This window comes from Anser brachyrhynchus (assembly GCF_964034855.1).
Source record: "Anser brachyrhynchus genome assembly, chromosome: 2".
In the NCBI taxonomy this organism is placed as follows: Eukaryota; Metazoa; Chordata; class Aves; order Anseriformes; family Anatidae; genus Anser; species Anser brachyrhynchus.
In genome coordinates, this window is record NC_137695.1 from 7,341,493 (window position 1) to 7,367,066 (window position 25,574).

Consider the following 25,574-nt stretch of genomic DNA (forward strand, 5'->3'; position numbering starts at 1 on the left):
AAAGGATTCTTTCATAACCTGAACGCTTGATCCTTCAGCCTTACGTTCTGCAACAAAACCTGGCATGCACATGAACGTGCATTTTCTTGCTAACTTCTTGCAGCTATTTTTGGCCTCAGAGTGCCATTTGTTTGCGTACCTTGATTCGGATATTTGTGTGGCAGCGGGAGGCTGGCAGAAAGGAGGAGCTCAGTAAGAAACCACTTCCCAGAAAACCCACGGAGCGCAGAAGGAATGACTCCAGACACAACAGTTAGTCAAAAGGGGATGCAATTACTGCTCAAAGCCTATTTCCAGAGACGGCCAGAAACAAGGGTATGACACAGGCGAAGAAGAAAGCGAGATGCAGGCCAGAGCATTACCGTGAGAGATTCCACTCCAATACAAACTGTTTATCAAATAACTGCCTAAGTGCTACTTTGTGCAACAATCCATGGCAGGAGGGCGTTCGAGAGCGAGCGCATCAGCCCCGTGACCCCAGTGCTATGCTGCTGCCTGCAGAACTTTTCCCAGGCTAGGAATTGAGCACAGATACACAAGAACCATGCAATTATCTCCTGTCCGCAGAAAATGCGTCGCGAAGACTCCCGGACGCCAGAACAGTTAGCAGATGCCAGAAAAGAAGTAGTTAAGCTTTGCCTCATCAGTAGCTACCAGGAGAAGCGCAAGGAGTACGCGGAGGAGGGCAAAGCCCGGGGAGCACCCCGCTGGAGAGCAGCTTGGCAGAAAAGGGTCTGGTGTCCTGCTGAGCACCGAGTGGGGCACAACCAGCAGCAGGCCTTTGCCATCAGGAAGGCTAACAGTGCCCTGGGCTGCACTGGGCAAAGCGTAGCAGGTCACGGGAGGTGATCTTCCCCTCTGCTCAGCACTGGTAAAGCCACAACTTGAATATTGTCCAGGTCTGGGCCCCCCGGTGCAAGAGGGACCTGGACATGCTGGAGAGAGTTGAATGAAGGGCCATGAAGACGATAAAGGGACTAGAGCGTCACTTCTGTTAGGATGTCAGCCCAGAGGAGGCTCAGGGGAATCCTATCGATGTATACAACGACCTAAAAGGAGCGTCCAGAGAGGACAGAGCCAGGCTCTTTGCAGCAGTGCCCAGTGCCAGGACAGGAGGCAGTGGGCACGAACTGGAACACAGGAGGTTCCTTCTGAACATCCAGAAACTTATCTCAGTGACAGCCCTGGCCCAGGCTGCCCAGAGGCTGTGGGGTCTCCTCCTTGGAGAGCTCCAAAAGCCGCCTGGCCATGGGCCTGGGCACCCTGCTCGGGGTGGCCCTGCTGGGGCAGGGGCTGGGCCCGAGGGACCCCGAGGTGTCACCAGGCTGCGGAACAACTTCATTGCCCAAGCTGAGTGAATAGAAGAGGTTGACGTGGATTTGAGCCAACACTGCAACAAAGCTAGCTTCCAAAAATCATGCTAAAACTGTACCAATGGAATCAATACCACTGACAGGTACACATTTGCTTCTCTAACCCTGCTTCCACTCGCACAGCACAGGTAACTGCTGTAACACAACTGTTTCTGAAATTCCAGCTTAACAATTTACGCTTTGCTTTCTTTTGTTAACTAAAGCCCTTTTTCTTTTCACATTAGACCTTCACAACAATCTCTTCTTGCTCTTTTCCACGTTCATCTCATTCCCCATAAAATACAACCCTTAAGTACTCCTGACACTGATCAGAAGTAAAAACAACCCTAATATAAAACATGACTGCGTAAACACTAGTACAGAACAAGCAAAGCCACAATACATATAAAGAAAAAAAATGGATAGTCTATCTACAGACTTGTGAGAAGTCTCTCAGCACTAATTTCAGGCTACCATGAGGAATTCCACACCCACCAACAGATAACCTTCATTCGTTTTGAGAAGACACAGGTAGGTCAGCCCCATCCAAGGAACACTGAGCAAGATGAGTTCAGAGTCTTACATTAATAACGTTTTAACTGGAGGATTTTCTGTTTGAACAGAAAAGATACTCTGAACTTTTTACAATAGCATTTTTCCTTTTCTGATCCGACTACTGTTGGGGAAAAAGCCCTTTAAGGAGTCCTAAATAAAACCAGTACCCATTGGACTACCCAGTCTTTCTCCTCTGTGCACACGATCAGCCCACAGCCTGTCCTACCTCAGCTGTAGTGCAGCTGGTGCTGTTAAACACCATCTCACTGCGATCTGCTCTTCTTCATCACTTGAGAGCAGTATTACTGAGCCAATGCTAGAAAGAACAAGGGATCAACCCCTAAGAAGTTTCCCTGACCCCAGAGAATCCGGCCAGATATATTAAGTAGACAGGCTTTCAACCAAGACGACTAGCATTCCTTTCTGGTACAGAAACGTCATGTGTAGTACTGCCCACATTAATTATGTACAAAGTGTTCAGAGGGGAAGAAGTCCCCCTTGAGTTGACAGTACCATTTTATTGAGAAGTAATCTCATCAGGCCAGACTCTGCATATTTCCTTACATTACTACTTAGACTATAAATCTTTCTCGTACTGCTTTTTCCAATGTAACTCTCTTAATTAGAATCCAAATTAAATGAATGCCTTCTGTGCTTTCGCATTCTCATTTGTGTAACCTTTGAGGAGAATGACAAGCAGGAATCCATTTCAGCATACTGGATGGCATTCAGGGAACACATTGAGCCTCATTTTCCAGCCTTTTTTATTAACCCGTTTCAAGAGAACTGCAGCATAATTTGACAAACAAGACAATTATCAACTGTTGATGGATAAAGAAACTCAAAAGCTAGCAAGAAATACTCAAAATTAGAGGTCAGAAAAGTAGTTTCAAAACAAGTTTCAAATTTCTTATTTACCTTCCAATTTTGGTATTGTTGGAGTGAGTTCACTTGGAGCTTGACAAAAGATCATCAGTTAAATTATGGCTGCATCCACCTAATTAAATCTTACTAAAACGTTAAGGAAGCTTCTCAACTTCCGCGTACTAACTACTTGCCATCCAACAAAAATATTATCACCATCAGATATCATCTTACTCCCCCACCCCCAATATTAGCACAAACTACAACAACTAGTGCAAAAATTTAGGTCATAAAACACGTACCGCAACTAAGCTGCCGCATTTCCGTCCGCGTCTCAATTTTCTATCAATTTCCTTCTACAGGCATCCCGAACAGTAAGTTCTGCTCCGATAATCACACCCCATTTCACTTGCACCTTACCCTCTGAATATAGCACTCCACACCCTTCCCACTCTGCTATAAAATTAGGTATAAAACCAGGTATTCATTCAATCCGGAAAGCGAGCTAGATGACAGCTTCCTTTCAAAGTTTACATACCAATTTAAACTGGTCACACATTTGCTATTAGGCAATGTCTTTTGACAGATGCCTGAACAGCTCTCACTCACACAGCTCAAGTACCTACCCACAAAGCCTTAGTTTTGGCGTTAAACGAGCTGAGAAACAAAGCAAATCTGAAGTTTGAAAACCTGAGTTCTGTAGAAAGCTGCTGGTTATCTTACTGCAATGTTTTTAAGAGCCACACAGGCATTCAGCCTACTCAGGTGTCTCTTCCACCAACATAAAGTAGTAAAAGTGTTATAAAACCGAGTTTATTTTTTTTTAAACCTGATATCCCTTTCAGATATCTAAGCTTTAGTGTTTATAGCAGCTCTTATGATGATTTAACTGTTAGTGAGTCAGCAGCTTTTAGGATCTATCTAGTAATAGCAGCTAGATTTTTGTAAAAAAAACAAACAGCAAAACAGTAACCAGTAAATTTAATTCTTAATAAGCACAAAATGAAAGCCTGACTAAAATTAGTTAATCAGTTTGAGAAGAAATCTAGAAGTTCGCAACAAATCCCTTGCATTAAATATTTATATTTCATTATGTTTACAACTCAAAGGCACAAGTGTTTCATGAGAAATCAGACTCTGTACGGGCTCCTAAAAGAGCTCGAAGAATCCAATTGTCAAGAGCTTCCTTTTCTCACACACAGGAAGCTTAAAATAAAAGGTGTTACTTTTCCAGTCCAGCCCCACAGCTGCAAAAAGCACGCTGCTAACCAAGAAGGTGCCTTATTAGCATACCAGCTTAGATATTTATTTTCACAGAATGACTCAGCCTACTATTTCCAATTTTTCCTTAAATATTTGTCCTACATTTTACAATAGCAGCCACCAACTACGGAAAAACCCAGCTCGTGAAGTTTGAGGCACTTCACAACACCGAGCACACAGATTAGCAGCGCGTCCACTGATCTAATCCTTTCTGAAAAGCTCAAGACGTTCAATACGGACCTTTTTTGGGGCAAGCGAATGCTTTGGTCAAGTCAGTGAATATATTACAGATTCTCCACGATAATTTTGTGCTTGCAAGATAGAGAAACTCCTGGCGAGTTTCTCTGTCAGGCACAGCCCTCTGTTAAGCCACAGCTCCTAATAAAACAGCGAGGAACAAGGCAGGGGAGCTGCCACACGAGGAAAACCCAGATCACGGGCGCAGGCAGAGCCCTGAGGAGCAGGAGCCGCAGCTCGCAAGCCTCCCAGCTCTGCTCGCACCTAGCTCTCCGCGCCTATATTTGGTATCACAGGCGCTTTAGAGGAGAAAGAGGGCTTGAAAGGCGGCCGGGGCCGCCCCGCGGGCTGCCTCCCCTCAGCCCGCCGCCCCTACCAGCGGCCCTGCGGCTGCAAAGCGCGCCCGGGGCCTCTGAGGGAGCCCCCTCAGGAGGCAGCGGCCGGGACAAAAGGCGCGGGGCTGGGGCTGGCTCCTCAGCGGGGCTGCCCCTTTCCCTCCCCTTCCCCCATTTTTTTTTAATTTTTATTTTTATTTTATTTTTTTTTACCTTCATCTTCGAGCTCCAGTTTCTCCAGCATCCCTTCGGAGGCGGCCGGGAGCTGAGAGGGAGCCGGAGCCGCCTGCGGGAGGGAAGAGAGGAGAAGGAGATGAGCATCCAGCCGCCGACTCACCGGCCCCGGGGCGGCATCGGAGCAGCCGGCCGGGGGGAATAGGAGCAGGAGGCGGCGGCGGCGCTGAGGGGAAGGCAGGCGGCTGCTGAGGGGAGCACGGGCGGCTCCGGGGCAGCCCCCTCGGCTCCCTCACCCGCTCCCCGCCGCCTCTTACACACAGCGAGAGGGGAGGAACCGCGGCTCGCCCTTCCTCCCCCTTCTCCTCGGCGGCGCCCGGCCCATTAACCCTACGCCCCCCGCGGCTCCCCGCACCCGCTCCTCACGGAGCCGCCGCCCGGCCCCGGCGCGCAGCGAGCGGCCGGGGGCGGCCCCGCCGAGCCCTCAGAGCCCGGGCGCCCTCTCGCTGGGCGCCGCTCGGCCGCCGCCGCACCTCGCCGCCTCCTCGCTCCTTCCCCCCCCTCACCCCCCCCCCGGTGGAGGGATTGGTACGTTCCGGTTTGCTGCAGTCGAGGCCTTCGGGCAGCGGCGGGAGGGGAGGGAAGATACCACTTCCACGAAAAAAGGGGAGGAGGGGAGAGAGGGGGGTTGTTGTTTGATGACGCCTCCCCAAAAGCTCTGCCGGGCCGATCGGCTTCCTCAGTGTATTCCCAAGCGCGGGTTCTCGCCTGGCTTCGTTGGGCCAGGGCGGTGCAGGAGGGGATAGAAGGGAGGAAAGCCCTCCGATCCCCCCCCGCCAGACGGAGCTGGTACGGTCCCGCGCGTCCACCTGCAAGGCAGCGGCGGGGAAGCCGGCGGTTCCACTGCTCGGCTGGGGGGGGGGGCGTCCGGAGGGCTTCCCCGGGGTGCTGACGCTGCGCGAGCGGAGGCGCTCGTTTCCACTGAAAAGTTCCATTTTTTAGAAGTTACAATTCCAGATTAGCCCGAATTTCAGCGTCCTCCACGTCAATCGCACACCTCGGGGAAAGCCGGTCGCTAACCCCCGGAGCCCGGCGCCGGGGCGCTGCGCGCTCCCCTCACAGCCCTCTGAGGGGGCGGGGGGCGGGTTGGGAGCCTGGTGCGGGTCAGCCCAGCCCGATCGTACTTTAAAATCCCTCTTATGACCAAATGTTCTAACTAGATTCGTCAGATGTAACTTAAATTTATTTAGACAGATGTGGTGAGCTAAACCTCGGCTGTCCTGCCTGCACTGAGGGGATTCCCCGGTGGCTGTTGGGAGGCTCAGGCACGGGTGCTGGTGAGGGAGGTAAGGAGATTATCGTATGGCGCTGGCAACAAGTCTTGTGGCAGGCAGAAACGTGTGTGGTGCTCCAAAGGGGTCACGGGAGCCATTAGGGAATGTTTAAAATGTGGTGGTCCTCAAGGAGAGCCTCAAACTTCAACGGTTCAGCAAGTCTTCAGGGAGGGGAGGAGATCAGACCTAGGGTAGCACAGCAATGTGCATACATCAGCCAAGTACACGAGTCAGAATTAAAGCTGTGATGGGAGGAGAGAACCAAAAATTATTGGAAAACAGAAACCTGCCTCTTCATCACTTCTTAATTCCAGAGAAGCTTCAAGTAAGGTATCTACACTCAGCTTACATCCCCCAGTCTGCCTCTTTCTGGGGATGCTTTTAGGGATAGACAAGGATGTTGACAATATCCAGTTCTTCTTTACCGTAGTGATCCCTTGGAAATAAAATCCTAAAATATTTCACACCTAGTTGCGTTTTTTAAAAGACTAGTAGGATTTCAATAAATTTTCTAACTGACCAGCCACAAGATGCCAAGGAAATTCATATTAATGTATTTTTAGTCTACTAATTAAAATGCTTTGGAAGCTTCTAATTATCTCCGAGAGCTATTTTTAAAAGCTCTGAATACTTTATCTTCTATGTCACGTGCCTTGATATTGATCAGTTTTTGCCTACTTTGCTAAACAAAAGAGAAGAATAAGGTGACATGCCTGGCAATAACTGCCATGATTTTGTTTCTTTTTTAAAAACCATAGGTATTTACTCCACGTAAGAATCTCCTAAGTACCAGACATGAGGAAATACAACTCCAAGGTTGTTTGTAGGTGGAAGTAACACTGAATCTTCAAAGGTGTGCATTGCATTTCACCTGCTATGAAACACGGATATGTTTATAGTAAGCCAGGTAAGCCTATTTAATGCAGTGAGCTGCACTGCATTGTGAACCTCAGAGCTTAATGCAAGATCAGGGTTTTACAGTTGCAGAAACTACACCCAGATGACGAGTATTATGAGAAAGTCAAGATAATATAAAGATAGGAGTGTAATATAGAGCAGAGATTTGTAATGTAAACTTTATAGCTATGCTGTAACATCCATACTGTTCAAAAAAGAAAAATAAAAACAACAAAGGAAATTGAGAAGTAAAGGCTGAACTCCATCCCCCATTCTGCCTGCGGTCTCACAATTTGTTTAAGCCTATCTTAGAACACGCTACTGATCACAGCGTTCATTTTGCTCCTCACTTTGCATTCTAGCTCTTTTTGTGCTTGTAGGCAACACGGTGAGTCAGAACAGGAAACAGATGCAGCTGAAAATCAAACGGACCGAAAGAAAAGATTGTTTTTTTCATCCAGATCAGTTCCTGATCCAACTCACTGTGCGGTTGTACAGCCAGCAGTGCACGAGAAATGCCAAGGGCAAGAGTGACAGTGGGACCATACCTTCTGGAAACACCCCACACTTAAGTTCACTTAAATTAAAGGTGAAAACATTCGTGTTCATTGTGAACTACTATGGCGGCATACAAATTAGCAGATATTTTCAGCAGTCTTAGGTATTACCTCTCTCTACAAACTCTGCCTGCTGTTTTACAGAAAGATTACTGGTTAAAGACAGGAAAAATCTGTCTTTCAAAGGAGCTGTAATTCATACCAAGACAGTATTATATACTGTAACATTCCAATATCTGTTTATTGCGACTCTTTGTTCTACTGCCACAAGAGGTTTCTATTAACTATATCCTAGAGATTTGTCTAGATTAGGATTTAAATGTTTGGGCAGACATCAGAATGTATCAGGTAATTCATTTCAACTGTTTGAGTTGAGCATATACTTCATGTACTAAATATTAATGGGCAAAATAAATGTTATATATAAAAGCTTAGAAGGAAAATATATATAAAATCAAAACTTCCTGAATACATTTTTTCTTTGCCAGGTTTCAGTTCAGTTTTTACAGGGGCATTACTTAAGCCAAAAACCCAAGGACCTACGACATAACGCTGATAGGGGAGCTTAATGCAGCAGTGCCAGCAATCTTTGTAGAAGCAAAGTAAAACAAATAACTCAAGGTTGGTACAACAGCAAAAGTCATAAAAAGGTGGATGTAAACAAAAGAGGTTTAAGGACTCCTGGGAAGGCTAGGATGTAAGTTTTAATAGATAACTGCTTACTTTGACTTTGATTGTTTTCTTTAGTTTTCTAGGGTAAAGAGAGTTAATAATACTCTGTAGAAGTAAAATCAGTCATGTAAATTAAATATGCACTTATAATGAATATAGTAAAACACATCTGATTATCTAGATGTCCTTTTAGTCCTGTGTCCTGATGAAGGAATTCCTTTATTTTCATAAGGACATTCTAAATATTTAAATTACATCATTAACATCAACAGATAACTATTTTTGATGTAGTTTCCTGCCAGTTTGCCTCCCTGAATTGGTAGGAATGCACCTACTGGGATAGAGGTCTATCGGTGGCAGTCATCAGGTCAGACCAGCTATATCAAATGAAGGAGATTCATCTCACCTGAGCTTGGACACCTACTGTGTAGCTTTTTGTACTGAATGAGTTAACCTAGGCTGCTGCTTCTACCACCAGTGGAGAAACAGACATTTCTAGAACGTCATTCACATGACCTATTTTAGACGAGTACTTATGATAAAATGATTTATGTGCTGGACTCCAGTCGCTGTACTGCCTAGATCTCCAAATTGATTAGGCTCGTTCCACTTAGAATGTTTATCTGTAAGGGAAGGTGGGCAGAGAAAAAATAAACTAGAGGAGAAGCTATAAACTTGTAACTTTGTATGTATGTATTAAACAATGTAACTTTGATTCCAAGACGGATAAGAGGTAAAAATACCCCCATTTTAAGTAGCTAGAGGAAAGGAAGATCACTGGTAACAGCCAACACAGCCAATCTCGGTCACTTTAATAACAGGTTAGAAGTCTTGTGGTAGGCAGATGCTGCATGAGTTAACAGGACTTTTGACACTGTCTTGCACGCCACTTTCCTAAGCAAGCCAGATAGTCTAGATGAAACTACTGCTAAAGGTCAGAACCATACTCACAAGGAAGGTAGTAACGTTTTTTTATCTAACTGGAAGGGTTTAAGAGAGGATTCCACAGTGGTCTATATTCTGCCTAATATAATTCACCGTTTTCACTGGGGACCTGATGAAGGAATAATGAATATATGCTTTCAGCAGTCATGCAAAGAAATGACCAGAGAATGAAACTAAATGTGAGACAGCACAAATTCTTGGAAAAAAAACATCACACTGTCTACAAAAGTGTTACAGATAAGACATGGAAAGTCTGTTCTACATATCTGCTGGTTAGTTGCCAGCTGGGATATTGGATTTGGTTTGGGGCATTGAACTCAAGAATCCAAAGAACTCTAGAGTCTGAAGAAAAACAACAATGATTGTCTAGGAGTAGAGAAGACATGGCCTCTAAAAAAAGACTTAACCTCCTCAAAAGAAGAGGACTGAAAGAAACTAAAGCCACAGGTTCCAAATGTAACATGTTTTTGCAAGAAGGAAAGTGATAAACTATCTTCTGGATCCCTGGGTTATGGAATAAGAAGTTACTTACTTAGCCGTTAGCAAGGAAGTCTTTGGTTGGAATTTGGGAGAACTTTCTGAATATAACGGCATCCTGGCTTGTATCAGGAATAGTGCAGCCGGCAGGACCAGGGAGGTGATTGTCCCCCTGTACTCTGCTCTGGTGAGGCCGCACCTTGAGTGCTGTGTTCAGTTTTGGGCCCCTCACTACAAGAAGGCCATCGAGGCCCTGGAGAGTGTCCAGAGCAGGGCTACGAAACTGGTGAAGGGCCTGGAGCACAAGTCCTGTGAGGAGCGGCTGAGGGAGCTGGGGGTGTTTGGTCTGGGGAAGAGGAGGCTCAGGGGAGACCTCATTGCTCTCTACAGCTACCTGAAAGGAGGTTGTACTGAGGTGGGAGTTGCTCTCTTCTCCCAAGCAACAGGACAAAAGGAAGTGGCCTTAAGATGTGCAGGGGAAGTTTAGGTTGGATATTTGGAAAAAATTCTTGACTGGAAAGGCTGTGAGTCATTGGAACGGGCTGCCCAGGTAGGTGGTAGAGTCACCGTCCCTGGGGGTGTTCAAGGAAAGGTTGGCCGGGGTGCTTGGGGACATGGTTTAGTGGTTGACATTGGTGGCAGGGGGATGGTTGGACCAGATGATCTTGAAGGTCTTTTCCCTAATAAATCTATGATTCTATGATAATGACAGTGAAACACCAGCACACTTCGCTGAAAACAAAACAAAACAAAACAAAAAACTGTAAAATGCCCATAACTGGAGTTTATTAGCAACAGGTTAGACAAAGCATTTGTTGGGAATTATTTACACGTAGTTGATTGTGCTCTTGGGGAAAAGTAATTAATTTAATTTAATCAATTCTTTCTAGACTTACTTCCTTTTGTTTCTATGTCTTTGCAGTCTTTTGAAAAACATATTTAGTCTTTGTATGAGAATTCAAGAGAAATCTTTATGTTTTGTAAGAAAGTCAAAGTTTACTAAAAATCTAATAGAAATATAACTCTGCTTTGCTTCTCCCCCCAAAACAAGCGGCCTTCATGCTGAATTAGAAAAATACTAAAATACTGTTTGAGTAAAAACAAAGTCTTTGATGACTGGGTAGGAATAGGAAAAAAAAACAAAACTGAAAAATGAAATGCTGCTGCAAATCACAAGTTTGTGTGGAACACTTATTCAAGCATTTCAACAAAGATGTTACCTGTTCTTTAGTAAGAAATACACATTTTCAGATAAATTCAAGGCTGTCTCAAAGCTTTTCCTTTTTCCTCCTCTTTTCATTCTGATCCCTGAAGGCGGTAAGTAACATTATTGATACAGGTGTGTTGGGGGTGCCACCTGTGCAGCTCACAGTTCAGCAGTAAAGCTGAATGCCCTTCGAAGTACTTCAGAAAGGAAAAAAAAAAACTTACCTTATAAAACCTAATGGATTGAAGAGCAACAAGAAGGAATTCCCATCTAAATGCAAATCAAGGCAAACCCATTTTGAATGCAAGAGTAAGCCACAAATGGTAATTTTCCCACCATTTGTTACTGCTACTTACAATTACAGTTCTATACCAGTCAAGTAGTTAACAGCTCTTCTCTTGATGAGCTGTCAATGAACAATTCAGATTTTTTCCAAATGTATGTCATAGATATGCTTATTCTGTAGCAATCTGTTTGTGCAAAGTTAATTTAAAAAACTGTTTATTTTTTTGGTTTAATTTAGTCTGGTTTATGAAGTGGAGAGAGACAGAAAATATCAGAAAAAAAGGCTTCATCTGCTGGTTAATCTGTGAATTAAACTCCTACTTGTTTTCTGCTAGAGTGTCATAACTGATACCAGTGGCTTGCAACAGCTGGGAAGGCTAGAATCAGTGAGTCTGAGATCAGGATCCCATCCTGAATCCCTTCCATATTTAAAAATATTAACTGCGTGATGAAAAGGATGGCTGTAGGATGACAGCCTGAGAGTCTGTTACATGCCTGGAGAACATGGTCAGTCCCAGTGCAGAGCTCTGGCCTGGTTCTGATGCAAAGTCCTCCTTACCTCAAAAAACTTGGAGTGAAAAGAGCAGCTGTGCAGGAATTGTAGTTTCTACCATTTATTCTAAGGAATCTCTGTTCCAGCACCCAAGGAACTAGTAAGGAAGGGGATGTCTGATACAAAATACTGGATTCAAGTGTTTTCTTCCTGTACCTGGAAGGAATGCAATAAACTTTGCTCTAGTCTTAAAGAGGTTTTGAAATACTAGATGCTGTAATCATTTCAGTGCGTAGTATGTGCAATGAAGATGGTGACAACTCAGAGATTACAATTTGTTTAGAACACAGTAACCAAATCCCAATAACAATGCGTGGCATTGAAAATGAACTTAGTGGCAGCGTTGCATGTTCTCTTACCATGCTCTGTCCCTAATCTGCACGGCCCTTAATGAGTTAGAGGCACAACTAGCCTGCACCAGGTGTGAACGTGATGGAGCAAATTGTACCTACTCTGCATATGTTTCTAATATTGTGCAGTGAGATTAAAGGTGGCTGTAGTGGTTTCTTTTTAAAACAGCTCGAACAGCCATTGGGTAAGAACTCTGCCCGGAAAGGACTTTTTTCTTCATCCCAACATCATCAGAATGTGAATCCAACAATTGTCCTAATCCGGAGTCTGCTGACATGACACAGTAGCTATGTACTGCTTTTACGTTTCAGAAGTAGTAACTAGCCTCCCACTGAATTATATTTGTATCCTCACACACACCAAAAGCTATAATATTAATTACTTTACAGAGTTAATTATTAGTGATCGGGAGTTACAGTTGGGGACCTTTAGTAGGTTAAATGGATAACATACTTGGAACAGCAATAACACGTAGCCTAAAAGTGGTTATAGGAGTGCATTCAGCACCAGGAAAGATATTGAAATGAACGATGTGCATTTATACTAAATCTGCACTGCAATTATAGTACAGAGTGTTGAAATCTCTTTACCCTGAAGATATATGAACTGAATGTGGAGAGTGATTTCTAGTGGAGCGCCCTTCCTAAATATTTCTGTATGGAAATGAACTTGCAGTTTAATCCCAGGGAGTTCTGATACTGGCTTAATTGAGAAAAAGGATGGATTTAGAAAACTTCTTTTGATCTAACATCAGAAACGAAGAACCTGTCTTAGATAAGAACAGTGGCCTATATCGCTTTCCTGCTTTGTCTGAGAAAAAAAGTTGGTAGCAGTGCCAGAAGAGTTAAGCACTTCTAAAAAAATAAACCTCAAGGAAGTAAACAACCAAGGTATGGTCTAGATCCCCAGCTAAATTCTTACAGAGAAGTCAAAACAGAAGTGGTGAAGAGACAGGATTTGTTTACGTAACCTCTAATCTCTAGCTGTATGTCTGATCCTGCATCACTCTGCAACTCAGATAAGAGTTTTGCGTCAAGAATATCAAAGAGGCATTCTCTAAAGAAGCCTTTGTGGCCAATATACATTCCCCACATTATGCATGTAGAATATAGGTGGAGACTGAATCGGTATTATCAGCATGGCATGTTATTAATCAAGCCACGATTTAAATTCTGTCCTTTTGAACACAAAGTTCAAAAAAGTTACTTGTGAGGAACTGTCTAGAGGTTGTTTGTTAAGAATAGTGATGTGATGATAGTGCTATCGCTGCAAACATGAGGATCTCACTCAGTAGTTTAACGTGTTCCTGTTTTTTTAAGTGTTCTTGTCTTAAATGTTTATATCATATATGCTTGAAAAGATATGCTTTAGCTTTTTTCACACGTGATTGAGTGCTCCCAAGTCTCTTTGAAATAGGACCTCTCTCTTATCGCACTTTGATGGCGGGAGGGAAAGGAGAAATGATTGCTGGAGAAAGCTGTAGTAATCAGCTCATAAACATTACAGTTAATATTTGTGATTGTGACAAACATACTGTGGTTTTGTTTGTTTGTTTTTAATAATAATAATAATAATCAGATTAAGCTAAATCATTGATTAAAAAACAGGTAAGCATTAACTAATTTAAAGAGGATGGACAAGAATAAGTGTGAGCCCACATTTACCTGGGGCTTCATTCACAGGCATCGAACACAGAAGGATTATTTGTGTTAGTTAAAGTTAAGCACTTACTTAAGTACTTTCGCTGGATTGAGGCCACAGTACTGCAGAGTACTCTACGGAACAGAGGCCACTGAGAATAACAAATCAAAAAAAGAATACCCAGAGCCAAATCTGATTTGAATAAACATTCACTATACACCATTTTGCTTTCTTCATCTTAGTGTCGTATTTCAAAGCCTCAACCATGGATAGTGACTTCAGTGTGCAAACACTTATTACACCAGCTATCAGTGGTGGTGTTTTTAAAATCTAAAATGAAACACCTTTTCCCTTACAAAGTCTGAAGGTAATTGATATCACACTTCAGGTTTGAGTAAACTCTGCAAAATTCCAGTAACCTATTAGCAGCCTACTGTTAAAATGGAATTTTCGTGACCATCAGCAGTTCAGAAAGCCTGGAAGCAGATACATCGAGCCTAAACATCAGCAGGACAACACAGGTGAGAGCTGGAAGGATGGTTTACTGAAAAATAGAGACAGTCCAGCTCAGAGCTGAATCACCCACGATCTCGACAAAGCTTTAAGAAGGTTACATACACCTAAACTGAACAAATAATTCACTCGGTGGCACGAGCTGCACGAAGGAGCAGATAACTGCTCCCTGAACGTGTAGCAAGTGAGCTACGCAGTAAGTAGCTGCCTTCTACAGAGCTTGTCATGACTGAGGATCTCCATACTCAGTAGGACACCAGAAGTATTCAAAAGCTATCTCAAAGAGGCAGGCAAGCTTCTTTCAACACAGAGCCCATGGTTGTCTTGTAATCTCCAAATAAATCATTTTTTGACATAAAATTATTTTTCAGATGGCACTAAGTCTGCATAGCTTGAGGAACCTAACTATCCTCTGAATTACTTCCAGATCTACTGCTGATCACTTCAGGCATAATTGTGTGCTGCTTCTCCTTTATTCTGCATAAAAGAAGTCTGCAATGACAGCATCGTGCAACAGCTATCTTCCTTCTGTCATGCATGCTTTCCCTTCTGACAACCTCTTAACCATATTGTTCCACCACTTCAGTTGTTCCATCACTGCAGTATTGTTCCATCACTGCAATTGAGACCAGCTCCTCCAATGTACCGGTTCTGTGGTTTGACACCACCTGGAAGGGACTGAAGCGAGGACTTTGCTAAGCAAGAAGCATATCAGGTGCTTCAGCTAAATGTTTTATGACTCCGAACAATAGCATGAAGAGATGTGGAAATACCGATAAGGCTTTTCCCTGTATTCCCTGAACCAGAATCGAAAAGAATTCAAATTAGTTCCACACTAAGGACCTGGGATATACCTCCAGCAAGCCTGCCACCACACTTACATTACTGCAGTTTGTGCAGAGGTGGATACAAAAGTATTCGTGGTCAGTGGATGTGCACAGTGTGCATATGGTGAACACTGGGTTCGCAAGCACATACATGCAGACTGCTTAGACACAGTCGGTAGTTAGATGTCTGCTGGGAGCTGAAATTATTCCTCGAAATGCTCCCCAAGTTTTTTGTTGTTTGTTTGTTTTGTAGCTTATCCCAGTCTCTCAAAATAGGGAAATAAAGGATTGCATTCACTAGTCAGCGGTCTATTTGAGGAGACCTCTGTATTAACGTAGCGTGGTATCTCCCAGTTATCAGTAGTGTGAAAATGGGCTGCTTAAATTGTCCTTACAGGTAAAGTAACAGTCGAGCTATGAATAGCCTTTCTGAAGCCAACAGAATAAAATGGCACTCATTACAGTACAGTCAGGCTTAAATTCTGCTTTGAGAATTTAACATATGTCAATGATACGTATTACATACACATAGATTACATTGTATATAAGGCCTATGGAGATGTCTCTTACTTTCTGAAGTGCATTTAAGTAGCTGACTGGAAATTCAGTATCTGTTTCACCTAAATGAAAAAAATGCGGTTGAACACTAAACTAAATAATGCAGTCAGGAGTTCGCGACGAAAGCGATTGTTTCTGCCAAGATGGTCGTATTTCCAAGGTTTTTGAAACCGAGAGCATCACCTTTTAAGATGAGAAGTTCTGCAAGCCTTGGACCTCTTTATCAGGGATACTACCTCTGTGCTGTGCTGTCTGCCACAGAGGGAGCCAGAGAAAGGGCTCACGGCAGAGGGATGGCAGCGCAGAAGGGAAACTGCTGCTGGCTGGGCAATCCCAAGAGCCCATTTGAGTTAAGCTTAGGAGTTTCAGCTGGGTTCTTCTCAGAGGATGCCCAAGTAAGGCCTTGTGAGTGAGAGACAGGATGGGGCATTCTTGAAGGAAGGGGAGCTCGTTTGGCTTTGACATTTCAGTGGTTGTTATATTCATTTTTAGTTTGTTTTGATGATATTTTAAGCTCTTGGGAAAGGCACACCAAGTTCAGAACGGACGCCTGGCTATAGATCTCCAGAAAAAAACCTGTATTTATTTAAGGTTGTTAATTGACTTAGGTAGACATTATATCGATTCCCATTTTTAAAGTAATTTCATGTTTAGTTGTGGTAAAAATGAGTGAAAATGAGCAAGTCTGCATTCCAGCGCACGACATTAAACCCGGGGCATGTGTGTGTATTTACTAATCTGTATACAATCTGCAGGACAGAATGTCCTGTGGTAATTCTTCGAAAATGATCAGTTCCTGAGAACGTCTCAGCTATTTTAAAGTAAGCTCTAAAATACATAACATGGAAAAGCTGCCTGCTTTACAATGATCTTTTGTGTAAATCTTGATGAGCTCTGGAAATGATAGGTTTCTATACATGATTATAGTCTGTAGTGTTAAAGCCTGTTGCTAAAACCTTTCGATGCAACATGCTATCTATAGTCAACTTATCTTAAGCCACTCATATCTCCTGCTTTATGAATATCTGACTTCTGTAGAACTTCTTCATGTATCTCTTTGACTCAGGGCAGTGTTACAGCATGTTTTTAAATACATGGGAAATCGAGGCACTGGGACACCAAGTGACGTACTCGTCATCACATCCGTGATCTCTGACAAGACAAATGGGTGCAGACAGCTCTCCCTTACCTCAAAAGCATGCCCTAGCTACTAGCGCTGTATTTTTCTCTTTTTTAAACTCCTTGTTTTCCTTTACAACTCTTTAGCTGAAAAGAGTGGAAATCTTGAATTCAGAGAACTAGAACAGCAACAGCCGTGTTTGGGGCCATGAGGAAAAGAAGGAAGACCGAGGAAATCATCCTTTTCTTCAAAATGCAACTTCTGTATCTGTAAAATCTTGGATGATGGAAGAAACTACCTGGTGACCAGCTCGTATTATGTCCTTTTGTACCAGAGCGGTGCCCAGTGGCGTCTTGCTGTCTCTTTCTGAAGACATATTCCAGGAAAGAAAGCTGTGCACTCTCTCTAGAAGCAATTCCTCACAGTGCTTCCTAAGGAATCAGCTTTGGCAATGTCCTGTCCCTGTGTGCAGCGTGTCTGTGGGGATGTACGCTCGAGCGGTCATTACCAGTATGCTTAAGGGAAAGGGGCAGGAGGGGAATGTGTTGTCTTTCACAAACTATTTCTTCATCAGTAGCTGTTTCCACCTGTGTGAGGAGCTGGGTGCTGAGGCAGTACACACCACGGATGTTTCCAAGTAAATATCCCAACACCCCAGCTTAAAAGCCACACAGCAGCAGGCAGATAGCAATCTTACAGCTGCTGCTCTCCTTGCTGCTCGGTGATCAGCTATTTCCCATTGTCACCAGGAGCTTTCTTCTTTTCCAATACCTGTATTCATTCCGTCATTTACTCTCTTCTGAATCCTTCATGTTTTCCCCAACTCTTTTTTTCCGTCCTCTGTCTGCCCATTAGCTTCCTATCTCATCTCCAGTACTTGTGCTGGTCATTTGTAAGTGTTTTCACAGACAATAAAACTTGTGCAAAGCCCCCAGCCGAGCAAAGTGGCTAAGCATGCATACAGCTCTAAGTGTTCTGGTACTGCTGACTCCAACCGGACCACCAACGTGCTTAAAATTAACCACACGTTTAAGTGCTTTCCTGGATCGAGGCCATCATTGCATTGACATAAGCCAAAACAAAACAGCACCTGAGATTCAGCAACATAAACACATAGCAACCTCAACGAGACTCAGCGCTGTAACCTTCAGATTACCTTTCTTCAGTGCATTGACATTGCTGGCTGTGTTATGGCTACACTTAAAATCTGTTCTGCGAGCGTGTACGGGAAGTAGTGCTTAGGAACAATCCTCTTCAAGCCCATGCTTACAGTTTTAGAATTTGCCTGGCCTGTTTTGCTAGATCGGGCTCTTGGACAATAAGGTCCTCAGGCAAGAATCGTGTTTCTTTTCCTGCTGAAATCCTATGTGCTCATACACCGCAAACTAACAATTAGTAACTTTTTGTTCTGAGGTAGAGGGAAGAAGGCTTTCTACATGCTGCAGATTCCCTGGCTTGTGCAGGTGTAAGTGAAAGTTGTGATAGATAACATTTTCAAAAATCTAAGGTATTAACCTTATCACTGACAATTGACTGTAACCCTAATCATGGAAAAAGACTACACTGAAACCCCCTCTTGTGAATTCTGCCCCCTCCCCTTCTTTTGCTGACCCTTCTGCCTCTGTTACCTTTTCTCTTTCGTTGTCTGTTCAGGAGTCAGACTCGATGATCCTTGTGGGACCCTCCAGCTCGGGGTATTCTGTGATGCTGTGCTCTATTGATTACTTCACCGTTCTACACTTCAGCTTATAAGCTCCATATGGTAGGAGCTTTGTTCTTTATTAATCATAAAATAAGATTATGCATACCTTGGGCATTGTACAAATCATTATTGTCTTCCTAAAAACGTCTTCCACATGGCCTCGCCCTTAATTCCAGCTAAGAATGCTGTTGTGAACAAGCTCAAAGAATAAATATTTTGCATTCATTTCACAAGCACAATGGAAACATTTTTCCAAGCTGCTGCCAAGATGGTATCTAGTCCTCTTCTGAGTCAGCAGCCCATGCAGCTGACTTTCAAATGGCCAAACTTGCTTGATTGTTATCTTAAAAGAAAAAGAACACAGACACAAGCTCTATTTCTAAAGAGCTGGGTTGCTCTCCTCATGCATAAGCAGACAGTGACACTGAATTATGAACGCTGCAGGAAAGAAGCTGTACAGAAGGGAGCGTTGCTTGCAATGTCCCCCCTTATTTCTCCCAACCTGAACAGTTTCCTCCAGATAGAGGAAGGGACGAGGCAACGCTGTGAGACAGAGAGACAGGAATATTGCTGCTTTATGTCGTCCGTGCCCTTTTGGTATCGACCAGCTGTTTACATTCGTTATAGCTCTGTTGGCTATTAAAGACAGTGTATCTAAAAATACAATGCAGACAAAACCAGGCTAAAAGAGATGGAGATTGGAGAGGGACTTGTAGAGTTCCCTCCCAACGATCCCAGCCTGTAGCATTTTTTGCTTATTCTTAGCTGGATTTTCCATCTCGTCAAATACATAAGCAGGCATGGTGCAACAGAGAAGGTTCAAAACATAATTTTTGTCTTCCTACAGTGCCAGATACAGTTGGTAAGAAACTGGCAGCGATCCTCTGTTAAGCTGCACCTATATATTAAATCACAAGGTGTGTATCAGGCTTGTGATCACGGATAGAGCTTACTCTTGTAAGAAGTTCCAGTCTCCTAACAGTATGACAGGATGCTTATTAAGTTAACGAGTCTAAAAAGGAGAAGTAAACTGTGACTGAAATCAGTTCAATGGTAAAAGCAGGCTGTAAATCCTAAACCACCCTCTTACATCACGTTGTTCATCGAGAAGCTACCTGTTTATATAGGCACATGAAGCCAGGTGCTTGGGTTTAGCCTTTTTATACCACGCACAGTGCAGGGCATACGGTGATAAAAGTAACTTTGCTTTAAGCCACTAACTTTCTCTTCAGGATGCTGGGGTCATGAGTTTGGTACCGATGTGTACCTTAGAAGAAACTCACAGATGCTCTGGTTTTAACTACCTTAGCTACTTACAGCCTTATGAGAGCTGCCCAAGCAGCTGGGAATTGATTGAACTCAGCATTTTGGCTACTCATCCCTTCTACCTAGCCTTTCTCCTTTTGATCTAGGACTAAGAGGAACAGGAATTGTACGACTTCATGCCGTTCGAATAAATTCTCCGCACAGTAAACTCATAGATAGTTGATTAAATTAGCTCTATAGAAAAAGCCACAAGCTGACACAGACACGCATTTCCTCGGGGCAGAAAAGTTTATGCAATATCATTTCTCTGCATCCTAAGATTGATTGCCATGAATCCGAGTGCCGCAACCGGAATACAAATACATTTGGAAACCAGTGTTACAGGAGGTTGTGAGTGCACATTTTTTCTTCTAAACCAAATAAGTAGTTTTAAAAAATGCGAATTAGCCAATAGAAAATGACTAGTAAGATGCTTTTTGCATATTTTAAAAGGGGAGAAAAATACCAAATACGATACAAAAGGCAAGACTAATAGGGAGAAGGTAAAGGGACAGAATAGAATATTATTAAAATGGGAGTTGTAATTAAACAGGAGTGTGGTAGAGCTGAAGCTCTCTGGTTTTGTAACATTCAATTCCGAGTGAGTTTACTGGTTCGTCTATTCCTAGCGTCCCACTGAATCTCACTATGGGCTTCTCAACAACATTAAATAATTCTGTGGGCCTGTATTCAGCTCAGTGGAGCCACCCTGATGCTCTGTCAAAGCAGACTGAAACCAAATCTGGTAGGCTCAGGACATTTTTCCGTTAATATCACGTGTAATTGTTAAGTAGTTAAATTACACAGTATCAAAAAGCTGTTAATTTCCTAGGTTTGCAACTAATTACTTGCATGCCAACTGTTGGACAAGCATATACCATTTTTAAATTAAATGCACTTTCACATGGACAGCAACAGTTGAGGAGGGAGAAATGTTGAAACACAGATGGCTCGTCACAGCCCAGAGGATCCATTAGAGAACAGAATCATCTCCCAGAAGGAGTGCTGGTATTAAAGCACTTAAAACTAGTCTGGACACAACACTGCAAGAGCCTTCTTACTGGTAAATGACAGCCTTGCTGGCTCTAATTTTTATGATCAGTTTACTGTGGTGTAAATCAAAGCTGAATCATAGTAATGCCTTGGCACTCGTATATTTCCTTAAACCACATGAATGCTGAAATAGGGAGTTCTCGTATATTTGCAGACCGGATTCCTTTTTTTTCCCAGCCTATACTTTTTTTCTTCCTTTTTTTTTTTTTTTTTTTTTTTAAGTCAGCATCAGAATCAAAGACCATTTTCTGTTCTCTTCATCAGATTTAAATCTCTTTAATCAGCCAGCTTGATTACGGAGCTCTGATAGGTGGCATGGCTTTTTGGAGAGAGCCAAACTGAAGGACCTGCTGCACATATCCTGGTTCCCAGGCTGCCTGCCAGCAGCAGGGTGTGATGTAATAGTCTTTCACGCCGAACAAGTTATGAGCCCTGTTTTTGACTTTACTACATTTTGGCTAAGAAACAGCATGAATAGCCTCGCAGGGAAATGCTCCTGTTTAACAAACAGGTAGCTGCTGAAACAATCTTCCCTTTCCCTCTGTGCATCTGTGACTGGAAGGGAGAGTCCCACTCGTAGGTTATCCCTCTCCTCTTCCATACGCTGGAGCAGCAGTGACTGTGTAAAATGGACACAGATGCATTCTTCCAGTCTCTCCTGTGTCCTAGACGTGCAGTTTTAAGAGGACTTACTGACACAAGCTTAGCCTAAGTCTCTGACAGCCTTCTGGCTGAGATACCTCCTTTTTAAGAAAGTTCTGGGAAATTAGTAGGCTTTAGAGAGCAGTAGTTAAGTCTACGACCATAAGGAAGGGGCCATTTATAAGTGTGTTCTGCCTTCGTTACTTCTTCAAAGCAAAGGAAGCCCAGTCCTGTTTTTCACCAAAAGAGAACTCAGTTTGGAGCTGGCATCTTCTCTCTGGCCTGGACTCTCCTCATGCAGGGAAAGAGGAAACTCATAAAGGCCAGGAAATGATGGGCCACAAAAATGCTTGTGTTTGCAGGAGGCAGGGACTACTGTTATTTTCACAGTGTCCTATGCGTCAGTGGAAGAAGAAAGGCCAAAATGAAAAGGATCCAAGCCCACCAAGCTCAACATACTACATTCCGCTTCAAAACAGGGGCAAAGCGGAAACAGGGAAAACACGTTCGTTATTGAATTTGCAACCTCTCTACATTCCTTTCATGGTTAGTAATGTCACATTACAGAAGAGTTATCATTCACCACTTAACTGCCTGGAGGTTACACAGTCCAAACAACACAAGGCCGAAGTACAGAGTCGTGAACTGCACGGTGAAAAATCAAGTTGCTCCTTCCCCATTTAATGTGGTGCACGCTAATATTTTGGTGTAGCTTTGATCTCTTATCAGGTGCGTTTCTCATTCTAACCTTCTAGCTCAACCACCAGGAACCCCTACACTCCCAGGGGAAAGCCTCTAAGAGCTGCCACAATGGTCTGTCACAGGCTCATCACATCTAGCTTTGGGCACCTAACAGAAACGCTTCAGCTAGAAATGCAAAACCTGGACTCAGCCCCTGTATAATCAGTGCAAAGGGCTGTTCAACCCGCTTAAGATCTGATTTATCCTCTGCGAATGCCTCTCTGACATACAGAGACAGCCAGAGCTACCATACTCCCCACTTAAGCAGCTCACATGGGTTTCTAAAGTTAGGTGGGATAAATCCAGGCCTTAGTGATTATCACAGATATCCATTTAGCGTGGGGTTAATTGCTTAGATTTGTGTACTGTGTTAAGATGATACTCGTACAAGCAGCATCTCCCTCTGTTCAGGCTTAAAAATCATTGTGAAATGCAAGCTAAGTGCTATTGAAACAAGAAAGTCCTGATTATGTCTGCCGGGAAATAAATATTTTGATTCTTTCTTTCACGTCTTCTCTATTATTCAACAGATTTAACTATTCACTGCCACAGTCTCAGACATATAAAAAATGCGTACACAATCAGCTTCAAATGCATATTCTTATAAAAATGTGTTTAATTCCAAGTCCTGATATGCAAGTTCCTATCCTCATCCACTGTTCTGTTTGGTTTGTTTTTTGTTTTTAATAATACTTCCACCTCTGGCCCCAAGGATTCCTCTTTGCTATTGCAATATGTACGGCAATCATGAATAATTTATAATAGTTTTAGGATCTCACACATTATCATCACTAATTAAACAATGCAATGAGATTTAAGTTGACAGAGCCCTGCAGATAAGAGTTCCTTGTTTCAGCTGTCAACATAAAAGCTTCCCTGTCATTAAACTGAACATCTAACAGCATGTCCACTCCGAAACCCTTTGTCATATAATTTATCGTGTTTTTAAGATATTTGGAATCGTTAAGCCAAGAAACAGTGATCTAAGTCAACAAGAACTTGAGTTTGCTTTTTACAGATCTGTTTATGGCATTTGCACTGTGAAAACAAGCACTTGTTAGCACACAACTAAGAATAAATGAAATGTCTGAAATGCAGTATTCAAATCAGGGTTGTTGGCCTACTGCTGTCATATTTGTGAAGGAATGCAAGCGAAATAACTTACAGGGACTGAAAGACGCAACAGTCCTGAGTGAACACCCATCAGCTTCAGCTTTGTGCCCTTCTGCAGAAACTTAGCCTTTCCCTCCGAACAGTTTCTCCCATTAGGAGAGCGTGACAAATCTCTCTCTATGGCCCCTGTTGAAAATTAAACGTCAACGGCTTTGTTTCGTTCCTCGCTGATCTGTAGCTGCTGACATTTGTTCCCAAGTAAAACAAAAACCTAACGATTCACTGGCAGCCCTGCATGCTCCCTCTTCTCAGATATAAATGAGAGCAGAGGATACAAAACAAAGATAATAAGGTGTTGTACATCCTACGTATCTTATATGAATTTTTCTGTATCCTTTGAAAAGGAGATAATTGAGTCCAATATATCGAGTTTTCATCCAGATTCTCTCGTGTACAGATACACAACCTCAGCAGCTGATAAATACTTGCCAAGAAGCCTGTTTCTTCTTTCTGGTATCTTCACTTAACTTCACATTGTCCCAGTCAGCAAATAATTAAAAACAAAACAGACTTTTCAGTCTTTCAGATGCTGGAATGTCCTAAGATGATGTTGTTTCCCCATTTCTGTTCTGACAGGTACAAAGACTCCCCTGTAGTTGCCTAACAGAGAAAACCACATTCACATGCAAATAATATGACTGATAGACTGAAGCCTACCAGACATACATTTGTGTCCTGCAAGCCCTTAAGTTTCATAATTTGTGTATCCCAAGGCTACTTCTTACATGAAAAGGCAGTGAGTAGTCTGGAGAAGGGTTACTGCTGGACTTCCTGACTATAAGCGTAGGATTTATTTTATTCAATGCTTTTCATTATTTATTTTTGCGTAGCAGCAGAACAGAAGGTCTGTGTTTTGCAAGGAGAGTTTGGCTTACTTAGTCAAGAAAAACAAAGGTTGGCTACAGGTACGACAGGATGTAACGAGCAGGGAATGAAAACATCTATTATTTATAAGAGCAAATGGTCATAAGCTGCCAATGAAAAAATGCAGGTCAAAAGTCAGAAACTTCCTAGCCAGTAGAGGAGGGCTCCCCAAACGAGGGCATGTGTTTTACTGGATGGCTGCGAACCACTTGAAAGTGGTATTTGAACCGTTAATAACCACACAGCACAACAGCTGCAGCCGCTACTGGGGAGCTACCGACACAAAAGCAAAAAGGTTGGGGACTGCTGTGTTAGCCTGTCCAGAGACATCCTGCCTTAAGAGCAGTCAGTAAGAGCTGGGATGAAACAGAACTTGTAGTACTTCAAGAGGGAAACAGAGCTCGGGAACCTTTTTGTCCTTTAGGGTTCTAGATTTCTAGATTCAGAAAAAGTCAAAGATTTTACCGTCTGAGAAAGAAAAAGAAGAAAAGCTGGGGAAAGATAAATACAGGGTAATTAACTCTGGAGACAGAACAGCATTTTCTAATTCTGTGTGGCGGGGGAATGTTGAACAGAAAGGTACAGTTAATGAAAAGAATGAACAGGAAAAAAGAAAGAGCAAAAAGGCAGAGGAGCGCAGAAGAACAGTGATGCCTCTGAGGCTCAGGCTTGCCAAGGGAGGGAGGAGGCACGACAAAGGCTTGCAGTGCTGTTGTTGCAACAGAGAACATCAGAGGCTGGAATTCACAATTCCCAGGAACTGCTGAGTTCATGCGTTCCCAGGAACCAAAGACACCACTCCTGTGAAGACACCACTGCTACCTGGAGTCTGCTTAAATACCCTGGTACTTCTGCCCTTTTTCCTCGGCACTCAGGTGGGGCAGACAGCGTGATTGCAATGAGTGCCATCAGACAGCAGCCGTCCCAGTCACCTCAGACTCCAGAGGCAGCAAGAAATCAAAACCCTGTAGGCCCTACCGTGAATTTCTTTTTGATATGCTCTCCTTGGCTGCTAGACCCCTCATCAGCTCTTTTTAAGGGAGATGGAAGACCAACCTAAATAAAATTTTATCCTTCTCTAAAGTGGGATTTCAGCAATGTGTTCTGGGATCTGTAGCCACTGCAAAGCTCACTTGGGAACAGTGCCAAAATTAGTTGCTATTTGGTTAAATCACAAGAGGAGCTACCACCTTTGGATTCCTAGTGCCTTGTCAACCGAACACTGAGATGCCGAGACAAGTCTGGAGTAAAAGGCGCATGAAATCGTTCTCGCTCTTCCACTGTATGGGCACACAAGCTCGAGCTTGTAGTACAAGAAACAATTACACATGACACTGTACATTTTCCAATGGAAAACTGGACACAAGTTTTACTCAC

General features: G+C 43.2%; 1 protein-coding gene and 1 long non-coding RNA gene across 8 annotated transcripts in view; one reads left to right on the top strand and one right to left on the bottom strand.

Annotated features, from left to right (window-relative positions):
* PRKAG2 (protein kinase AMP-activated non-catalytic subunit gamma 2) overlaps nucleotides 1–25,574 on the bottom strand; it is a 217,368-nt gene that overhangs the window by 45,926 nt on the left and 145,868 nt on the right. For 4 of the 7 annotated variants that reach the window (XM_080578544.1, XM_080578543.1, XM_080578545.1 and 1 more), the window contains exon 5: nucleotides 4,820–4,892. In XM_080578544.1, coding sequence (XP_080434670.1) covers nucleotides 4,820–4,892 — 73 coding nt within the window. The other 3 variants (XM_080578549.1, XM_080578548.1, XM_080578547.1) reach the window with 3 other exon arrangements.
* Nucleotides 5,285–25,564, top strand: LOC308188965. The gene is made up of 3 exons (XR_013945905.1): nucleotides 5,285–5,368; nucleotides 6,031–6,126; nucleotides 6,873–25,564. It is a non-coding gene; the product is annotated as an uncharacterized lncRNA (long non-coding RNA).